At 40.4% G+C, this 10,402-nt stretch overlaps 1 protein-coding gene across 4 annotated transcripts; it reads left to right on the forward strand.

Annotated features, from left to right (window-relative positions):
- The first annotated feature begins 1,492 nt into the window (after positions 1 to 1,492).
- Positions 1,493 to 8,324, forward strand: FST (follistatin). Of its 4 annotated transcripts, XM_005282168.4 has the most exons (7): positions 1,493 to 1,655; positions 1,993 to 2,113; positions 3,864 to 4,055; positions 4,471 to 4,689; positions 5,047 to 5,271; positions 6,300 to 6,530; positions 7,241 to 8,324. In XM_005282168.4, the coding sequence occupies exons 2-7, from the start codon at positions 2,032 to 2,034 to the stop codon at positions 7,321 to 7,323; spliced, it is 1,032 nt and encodes a 343-aa protein (XP_005282225.1). In that variant the 5' UTR covers positions 1,493 to 1,655; positions 1,993 to 2,031; the 3' UTR covers positions 7,324 to 8,324. The 4 variants fall into 4 exon arrangements, with proteins under 4 accessions (XP_005282225.1, XP_065454986.1, XP_008166929.1 ...); XM_065598914.1 differs by lacking the exon at positions 1,493 to 1,655 and having other exon boundaries at positions 1,686 to 2,113; XM_008168707.4 differs by lacking the exon at positions 1,493 to 1,655 and having other exon boundaries at positions 1,883 to 2,113; positions 6,998 to 8,324.
- Positions 8,325 to 10,402: the final 2,078 nt, after the last annotated feature.

The following is a 10,402-nucleotide window of genomic DNA, read 5'->3' on the forward strand; positions in this document are numbered from 1 at the left end:
ATTTTTGTTCCCTGTGCCTTGCTGAGGGGAGCTGAAAGAAACCACGCTTTTCAAAGTATGTTACAACTCAAGAATCAAAGCCATCTCCCTTCAATAGGAAATCTAACTTTTGAAATCAGCCGTTTATCGGGGGCTCCTGACTAAGGGGTGTTTGCTATTAATTGTTAATGTCGTCTGCCATTAGAGGGCACTAAACAACCCTGCATTAATGCTGGTTCAGAGAGAGAGAGAAAGAGGGAGAGTGGCACCGATTTGGGGAAAGATTAAAAAGGGATATGGAGTCCCAGAAAGCTTCTGAAGCGGTCAAAATGCCCCAGAGCTGCTCACGATGATGATCATGATAATAATAACACAAATTGTAGTGAGGTTAGTTATTTACCAGTCTGCTTCTTAATGTGTGTGACTGCAGGTGGTGCAATGGGACATTGTGATTCATGCTCACTTTCAAAGCAGGACTAGGGCCCGGTCTGAGGCACCCAAACAACTGTCTTCTAATATTAGCACGGCTGTATTTCTGGATCTATTATAGTCTGTCCAGACAGATCCCATTGTAATGGGATCTTTTATTAAAAGATTAGCACTATCTCCTGCAGTTGGTGGAAAAAAATCTGTTATCACTGAGTTATTTGCAGTTGTGGGGAGGGGGGAGTAAGGGGAAAGCCTGCAGAATAAAAGGGGGGGGTGTTAAGGGGACTGGGAAAGGGGTGGGGAGGAATCGGTAGAATTTACGCATGAGTCTCAGTGATCTGGCAATGTCCAAGAATTTTTGTCTGCATACTTTGCTGTCTGTTGTGCTTTGGTGGCTCGGAGCAGCGAAAGAATCGAAATTAAAAAGGCAGCTTTTGAATAAACAATACCATTTTCCGTTAAGTAATCATTTTGTATAAAAGGAAATATCGCCTACTCAGTTTCATTCAGCAGTGCCAAAAAATGTTATAAATGAAAGACCGCCAACTTTCTAAGGGGAAGAATAATGCCAGACTGTGCTTAATAAACTAGTGCTCTAGAAGTTCATTATCGATGTTGCAACCTTTTTGATTCTGAAAAGAGACCGCCTACGTCGCCCCCATTCCGGTCTATACTCCAGGCGCTGCCAGTGAAAAGCCTGTCACTTGGGTAAAACCCTAGGTATTAAACTTTTGTTTGTTTTTGACCAGTCCCAGAGAGGGAGATCTGTGTGCGCCAGACACTTAACTACTGTTTGAGGTGTTGGGGGTAGATTTATTATTAATCACAACCATAGAGTGGGAATGTCACCGACTCACACACACACCAACAAAAATCATATCTCCCGAGAGACTTCATCACCTTTTGCTGCGCCCAGAACGTCTAACAAGAAGCGAAAACATTTCCGCACGCTGATCAGGTTGTGGTTTTGTTTTCAAGTTCCTTTGGCATGATGTGGGGGGCTAGGGGAAAGGATCACGCCTCTCCTTCCCCAGGCAAGTGACATGGTTCTTGCTTTAGTCCTATAAATTGTGTTTAAGCCCCTAGTTCCTCTGTGTGCGCGCGTGCGCGCCTCCTGCTATTAATGACACGAGTGGATAGTTCTTTTCTCTCTCTCTAAGCTCTAGTTACCATTCTGTTCTTGCACTCCTTCCTGTTACTACGCAAAGAACTCCGGCGATTCCCTTTTGCAGATTTGATCTGAGACTGTGAGTGTATGTGTGTGTGTGTGTGAGAGAGAGAGAGAGAGAGAGAGAGAGAGAGAGAGAGAGTGTATATGCACCTAAAACAGATAATTGGAAAGGGTTTCCAGAAGGTGGAAAATGTCACCTGATTCACAGTGAACTTTTTAAATCTCCCCACCCCCGAACACACACACACATTAGGAGACCGCCCACCGCAGACAGCTAAGACCCCCTTATAGATTTAAAGAGAGACTGCATTGAGAGGCTGACGTTCATTCAATAGAGCGATCATAAGCAGACTGACTAGTGCTCTCTGTCTCTCTGTCTTTCTCTCTCTCTCTCATTCTCTCTGCTCCACTAGATATTGTTTCTGTCTCTTTCACTCACTGGTATACTGAGGATGTTAAATCAGAGAATCCACCCGGGCGTGCTTTTATTCCTGATGCTTCTGTGCCACTTCATGGAAGATCACACAGGACAGGGTAAGATGAGTTTGTTTATTTGTAGATGTTTTATTTTCTATCTTTTTTTCAATGTTTAGCTTTCTCCTGTTGAACGCCTCTCTACAAGGGACTAGCTTTAGGAATAGGACCGCAAGTTAACTATGGGAATGGGACCGCTTTGCAAAAATGTACGGAGCTGACATTTAGAGCTATTTTTGATCGGCCCCTCAAACTGCTATGCATAGTACAGAGAAGCGGTGATGATGACGATGATTGTTATTTATTATTATTATTATTATTATGCAGCATGAATGAACAGCAGCCCCACACAGGAACTTGCTTAGCCCCGCTGTCTAAATAGGTGCTCAAAGTTTTTGTTGCAATGTAGCTTATATTTTCCTCTCGACTGCCTGGCTGCAAGGATGGTGGGGATGGTGAGTTCCACGATCACAAATGACATTTTCAGAACTAATATTAGTCATTTTCCGGCTATCCTTTCAATATTTGGACCCCCTCTTCCCCCCGCGCACATACTCATTTGTGAGTGAATTTCGTTGGGCTGTGAATTCTGCTGCAATTGGAGAACGTGTTTAAATACATGTCCCAGGCGAACAAAACAAACAGAAAATGTAATAGCTGTCTTTTCCACGAGTGATTACTGGGGGTTTGTTTTTTCTTGATGCCGCTCCGACAACAACCTGGATGAGTTAGATTGATGGTTTTCACTGAATATTTTTTCGCTGAGCTGGATGTATAGGTTAACGTTGTGAAGGCAACTGTAAGGCGCTCAAAACTGACTTCTGTCGTTCTTTTTGATCCATGAAAACTGATTTTCAAAAGGGTGTTGTTTATTCAATTATTGCTTTGGGGGGGAGCTACCCTCCCCCTCCACCGTCTTACATATCGATCTGAGGGGCCGATCCTGCACTTCTCACTCCGGGAAAATTCCCACTGGAGTAAGGAGACCGGATCGAGCCCCTGCTGGATTAGAATCAATTGCTATTGAGTTGCTAGAGAAGTCACGCTGGTTATTCACGAGAGGCTCATCCCAACCAAAACTCTCCAACTAAAAAAGGGGGAGTTGCTTGGACTAATGTTCTTGGCTTGAATCCATCAACAGCAGAGATACTAGTAAAACAAATCTCTATCCGATTTAAGTGCAGTGTACTTCCCTGTGAAACTGTGTCGGAAGAGACGCTACCTATAACTTTTGGTTTATAAACTCTCTAGTGGCCTCCTATTTCTGTGCCCCGGCATTTTGTTTACTTTGGTCACCCTTCTTTGGATCGCAGCTAACTTGCTTCAGGAAAGACAAGACATTTTTTAAGGGAAGCAGCAAAATTTCGAGATTTCGAAAGACTTCGCTAACAGGCAAATGTTACCAATTCTTGCAGATTGTAAAATGGCCTGGACTGAAACTCTGGGCAGCTGTAAAACAGTGTTGTACCGAGTTTTTGAAGAAGGGGAAAAAAAGTATTTGCAAGCGGGTTTTTTCTTTTACTCCTGTTTTTTAATGTACATCCTTGTCAAACCTCTGTCACGTGCATGCAAGCCCCCGTGCCCATGGTCTACATATGAAATAAATACCTCCGAAAACTGCTTTGCCCTGTTCCGATCTGGTTATTTAAACTGAGCTGCCTACTGCTCCAGAGTAGCTGCAGGTTATGAAATGGGACAAATAAAAGTAAACAGTCTAGTAAAAGTCAATGCAAGCCGCACGTGTTGTGTCTGGGTCACTGGTAACTGACATTGATATGGCTGGGTCTCTCTCTCCCTCTCGCTCTTGCAGCTGGGAATTGTTGGCTCCGGCAGGCAAAGAACGGCCGCTGTCAGGTCCTGTATAAGACTGATCTGAGCAAGGAGGAGTGCTGCAAAACGGGCCGGCTAACCACTTCATGGACTGAAGAAGACGTCAACGACAACACGCTTTTTAAGTGGATGATTTTTAACGGTGGGGCCCCAAACTGTATCCCATGCAAAGGTGTGTTTGAAAAGTGCTCAGAAACCGTATGCGCAGGGGATGGCGGTGTCCGGGATGGAGTCAGCAGGGGCAGCAATGTTTCCTTATGCCACTCTCCAATTAGGATTTTAAAGCTCATCCCATAAAGTAAATGTCCCGACTTGGACACTGTATTAGTGAGAAGGGGAAGGGACCTAGTCTCTACGCAGTGAAATAGATCTGTGTGTGCAACCCCGCAGTTTGACCCTCCTTTTTGGTGGATCTCTCTCAGGACCCCACATTTTGTTTTTGGATGGGGTGGGGGGAGGGAACCGTGTTCGCTCCCTTTGTGCCTGGGGGTTGCCGGTGTTTTTGTAAACACTATTAATCCGAAGTCTGATGAGCAGACGAGGTATTAAAATGTTGCCTCTTTCTTTCCACTCCCCTCCCCCTTTAGAAACGTGTGAGAACGTGGACTGTGGACCTGGGAAGAAATGTAAAATGAACAAGAAGAACAAACCTCGGTGTGTTTGTGCTCCGGATTGCTCTAATGTCACTTGGAAGGGTCCTGTGTGTGGCTTAGATGGGAAAACCTACAGGAACGAGTGTGCTCTCCTCAAAGCCAGATGTAAAGAGCAACCCGAACTTGAAGTCCAATATCAGGGCAAATGCAAAAGTAGGTTTACAAATCTAACAAAGTCTCCCGAATACCACAGGGTGTGTCTGAGTGTAGGGAGGAGGAGCTGACGTACTTTCCCACAATAACAAGATGATGTTTCAAATGCTGAGGGACAAACAGTAAACCACGTTCCACCGACAAGAACATAGCTGAATTGAGAATCCCCCAGAGTCATGAAACACTGTGCTCACACCAGCTTCCCTGAGATGTGAAGGTTTTCCCCAGTGGCCTTTTTATGAGGAAAGCTGCTGAAGACTTTGATTGTGTCATTTGTTTGATTGTTTCACATATTCACTCCCTGTATGAGGCATTGGATCTCCTGCTAATTATTGTATGTTTCCGTCTTTATTTCAGAGACCTGCAGGGATGTTTTATGTCCAGGCAGTTCCACGTGTGTGGTTGATCAAACTAATAATGCCTACTGTGTGACATGTAATCGGATTTGCCCGGAGCCTACTTCCCCTGAACAGTATCTCTGTGGGAATGATGGAATAACGTATGCTAGTGCTTGCCACCTGAGAAAGGCTACCTGCCTACTAGGCAGATCCATTGGATTAGCCTACGAGGGAAAATGTATCAGTAGGTATCATTCTTTGGGGGTGCTTATAGGGGAAAGGGAATAGTTCTTCAAACTAATTGTTTCACAGGTTTGTAGAGGGGTTTCTGGATGCAGATTATTTCCTAGAACTGAATGTGTTGTCCAGTCCTGCAGTTTTTACTCAAGCAAAAGGGGAAGTTTTGTTTGAGTGACACCTGAAAGATTTTGGGCCCCAAGAGAGAACAAAGGGTTCAATCCTTGATATCAATGGGAGTTTTGACACTGTTTTCAATGGGAGCTGGAGTCAGGCCCTAAAATGTATTATGATATGTCAACAGAGTAACACAATCTCAACATTCATCTGAACTGGGTTCTTGGAAACATTTGTCTTCAAGAGGTCTTGGCAAATGTTATTTAATGTCAATCAGATACATCTGATAACTTTTCCCTCTTAAAAAGTTTTTTGTAATGATTGGGGAGTGCTGTTGTGGATTAAGATAAGAAAATAACCTCAAAACAACCTGGTATTTTATATGAATTGTTATTCTTAACAATGTTTGCCACCACAATATGTTTGTTTTTATCATACACATTTCAGGTAACTTCATGTCTGAAAAATTATCTTTACAAGTTAATGATCTCAAATCTAGTTCCATTGTGATAGCATGTGCTGAATTAACATTTTAATGACATAAACGACCATTTTATATGGTTTAGCTTGAAAAATAATCAATTTGGAAATGTTTAATTAATTGGCCAATTATAGACCTCCCATTTAAGATACTGGGGAAAGAGGATTCCCATTGATTTCAATCAGAGAAGGTCAGGACCTGGTGTCATTTACAATATGCAAATTTAATTCCGCCTTCCAGAGGCCAAATTCTGCTTGCTTTGCTCCTCCATACCCCCCTCCCCACACACACAGACCCACTGATTTCCAAAAGCATTATGTGCTTGAGTAAAGTCAGCAGGATTTTACCCATAAACTTTATATTCATTTTTCTATGAGTTCTTGATGTATGAGAAGAGAGATTCTGCTTTACTTATTTCTGGTATCTTGTATTTTTAGAAGCCAAATCCTGTGAAGATATCCAGTGCAGTGCTGGGAAGAAATGTTTGTGGGATTTCAAGGTTGGCAGAGGTCGGTGTGCCCTCTGTGATGAGCTGTGCCCTGAAAGCAAGTCAGATGAAGCAGTTTGTGCCAGCGATAACACTACTTACCCAAGCGAGTGTGCCATGAAAGAAGCAGCCTGCTCCATGGGTGTGCTTTTAGAAGTAAAGCACACTGGATCTTGCAACTGTAAGTGAGCTTTTAAACCTTGCAGACATTTAAGGCTTCTGAAGGCAATCCCTAGGTAATGAAGACTTATACCTTTAAAAATGAGAATTTCATGTAAAGATTTTCCCTTAGAAATATATATATAATATATATTATACACCTGTGTGTGATTGGTAAATTGCAACAGATAGTCAACAGTCTGTGGCTTGGACACTTTCAAGATACCTGTTTTTTGAGGAAAAGTCATGTTATCAGCAAGGGGTTGCCCTAAGAGCATCATACTAGCTATTTTTCCTAATTTGTTTGCTTTAGTGTGCTTCGCTGTTTGCTTTATTAACACTTGGATATAACCTAACTCCATCCAAAAAAAACAAGCTTACTGTTAGCACATGGGCTGCTGTCTTAGAGCAGTTGCCTCTACTAACTCTGAATGAAGGACACAAAGCAGTTAAACCTAGAACACAAGAGCGCTTTTTATCTGATTTCAGGAATCTGCCAATAAAACCTGAGCCATTGATTCTTCAGAACTTTCTGCAGTTATGACTTCATAGCTTATGTATAAAAAACCATATTACATAACAGCAGATGCCAAAGAGCATCTCACTACAAGTCACGTAAAATGCAACGCTGTATTATGGCTGTTCAGAGGGCTTTGAAAACATGCACTGAGCTGCTTCTGCGCTGTTGTTGTCCTTATTTAAACAACAGCTCCCCTGTATTCCCCCATCTAGCGATTAATGAAGACCCCGAGGAAGAAGAGGAAGATGAAGACCCGGACTACAACTTTCCTATATCTTCCATTCTAGAGTGGTAAAATCTCCATCACTATTGGAACAGCCATTGGGCAAGAAATCAATGTCCATACTGTAAATAAGTGTATGCTTATTTATTTTGGGGAGAAAGAAAAGTATACATATAGTTGAGTCTTGTAGACATTTATTTATACTGTGTCATGTTTTATAATTTATACATAAAATGTCTGGTTGACTGTACACCTTTTTTGAAGAAATTTATTCGTTACGGGAAGAGCAGTGTTATTTATTGTGAGGTCTCTTGCTTGTAAAGTAAAGCTTTTTTTTTTTTTGTAAACTATAAAAGTCCATTCCTTAGAGCTTACCCATATGACTCTCATCTCTTCTTTTCACTGATGTTAACTCCTCTCCACTTTCACAAACTTGCATGTCAGTTTCTGTTATGTTTATTTATTGGATTTTCTTCTTGCCCGTTCTGTACATAAATGATCCCTCGGGTTTTTGTTTACAAGGAATCTTGACTGACCAAAAGGCGCTGTAACTGATTTAAATATACTTTCTGGGTGCAGTGAGGCAATCTTTAAGGACATCTCTTCCACTTCACTTTTCTCTGCTTCTAATCACTTCATGTACTGACATGTTCTCAATGTGCTGAGCATTTATACTGTACTATAAGAATTCTGGACCCAAAGAAATCAAATTATGAAGGTTGTTAATAACTACATGGCTAACAATAATGAGAAGTTCTTATTCTTTTTTATTTTTTTTGTAACATACATAAATGCTTTATCAGGTGGTTCCTTTAAGATGGTCCTGCAATACCACTTTTTAAAGTTATTTTAAACTGTCACTAAAAGGTATATCAAAGCTTTATCAGTTCAAGTTTCTTGCTTTTCATAATACTTTTTTTCTGATGCAATTTTATATTTTCAAACATGGTGAGTTAAATATAAATTCATTTAAATATATAGTTTTGTACTTTTCTACCATGTAAATGTGCAATGTATATAAAAGTTATAATGTGTATTTGTAAATAAATGATGAGTGAACACAATAGAAAAAATTGAATTTTCCCTGTGTGCAGTCCTCAGTTACTGGTTGTAAAGGGTTTGGGGAGATTTGTCCCTGTTATTCAGAGTGGTAGTGATGGCATTAGGGAAAAGGGAATTGTGAATGGTGTTGGGATGAAGTGGAGTTGTTCAAGGATACAGCTCTAAACTGAAACTCAGTATCCATGACACTATAATTCCAGCTTGCTAAATACATTTCCTTGATCAGTGTCGCCAGTGCACTGACAGCAAATAATTGTAAATCCATATACGCTTCTGAATGAGAATAGATATAACCCTTTTTTCCTTTTCTCTATGGTAATGAGATAGGTTTGTCATTAATTGAACCTCTTTCATTTGCATCTTTCTGGGATGCTTTTAATATCTATTTACATTCCTGCTAAGTTTCAGATCCATGCCACGTTACTAGGGCAATGTGTTGAAGCTCCATCACTAGTCAAGGTGACAAACACAAACACTCAAAGGTGTTCCAGTTGACCAAGCAAAAGTTAAAGAGAAGAACCAGAACAATAATCAGAGAACATGAAAAAAAATGCAACTGGCATAATATTTCTGGAAGGTGATTTGCTTTCAGAAGTAAAGTTCACTGGGGGATTTCTTTTAATGAGCTAATAATGTATCTTATGCTCCTGGTGGATGTCCATAAAATGTCTATATTCAGAACACTGTAAACTTTATCCAGTGAACTGAGCAGGAAAAAACAACAATGGTAATTTCCACTAGTATTGCATGGACCAGAATCCATTTTTCAAGTAACTTCACTGGGCTATATTGTGCTCTCAACTAAGGCCCCATTCTAAGCACATACTTAAGTGCCTTGCTGAACAGGAATATATTTTAGCATGTGTTTATGCAATTTTCTGAATCGGGGACTGAGAGAATAATTTGGCTCAATGGTTTTAAGTCTTCACTGTCCAAATACAATCACAACTAAGAGCCAGTTCCTGCTCCATTACTCACCCCAATACTCCTCTGTATTCCATAATATTTTAGCTCTACAATTTCCCTCTGTTAGGATTAATTTAGAGAATAGTTTTCATTTGTTTGGGACATATCAATTATTCCTTTTGTAAATTAAGAAATAAAAATGATGGGTTTTTGGTTTTAAGTAATGTAGAATTTAAAAATAATAGCAGATATTTCCCCCCTCCACTTTATCCAGACAAGTAGTCCTTTCAGAAGAGGGATGCTGGGGCAGGGTGCTAGTAAGGTGAGCAGGTTTTTACTCCATCGAAAATAATATCACCTGGAATAGAAAAGCAGGAGGGAGGGAAATCTATCAGAAACAGTGTTTGACTAAGAAGAGAAAGGCAAAAGGCCTAATGGATGAAGAAGAAAGATATAAAGCAATATCACATACATTTTTGCCTGACATGTGGACACCTTAGTCATACAATGATGTAATCACTACAAACTCTTACATCTGTAACCTCTCAAGAAAAAAAAAAGCATGATAATATAAGGAGAAGTAAATGTTTAAAATATATACCTAGAATGATCAGAGACGAGAAAGGACATTCTCTAGAAATTCAATTAAGGTGCATCCTATTTCACCTCTAACAAGAAGACAAATTAAAAAGGCTATATTGTTATTTTAGTTTTAAACAAGAATTTTGACTGAACATTATCAGAGGGAGTATAGTATACTGGTTACAGTAGTCAAGCAGAAGTCTAGACTTCTTAGTTCTAAGTTTCAGCTTTGCCACTGACTCACAAAGTAACCGTGGGAAAGTCACTTAGAGTCAAATTTTCAAAAGTGGCTGGCTACTAGTTCTGGGTGTCTTAAAGTCTGAGTATGCAATTTTAGACACTAGGGCCAAAATGTACAACTTGGATATCTGCAGTTAGGCTTCTAAATCCATATTTTGTCACCTACATAACATCATACTACTTCTTGGTTTTATGTGCCTAACTTTAGGACCCTAAATTTGAGGTGTTTGGCCCATGAGATAGTTAATTATAAGTATCAGGTGCCCATGTTTGTTTTTTGTGCATATGTATATGTGTGGGTCTGTAAGTGTAAGTGGTTTTGCTAAACATGAAATACGTTTCTTATATCTACATCCATAGG

This window comes from Chrysemys picta, chromosome 6 (assembly GCF_011386835.1).
Source record: "Chrysemys picta bellii isolate R12L10 chromosome 6, ASM1138683v2, whole genome shotgun sequence".
NCBI classification, from domain to species: domain Eukaryota; kingdom Metazoa; phylum Chordata; order Testudines; family Emydidae; genus Chrysemys; species Chrysemys picta.

Excerpts from the sequence above, each read along its gene's own strand:
- FST (XM_005282168.4), top strand. The coding sequence starts at position 2,032 with ATGTTAAATCAGAGAATCCACCCGGGCGTGCTTTTATTCCTGATGCTT. Across the intron at positions 2,114-3,863 it reads GGAAGATCACACAGGACAGG|CTGGGAATTGTTGGCTCCGG; the intron begins GTAAGATGAGTT and ends TCGCTCTTGCAG. Across the intron at positions 4,056-4,470 it reads AAACTGTATCCCATGCAAAG|AAACGTGTGAGAACGTGGAC; the intron begins GTGTGTTTGAAA and ends CTCCCCCTTTAG.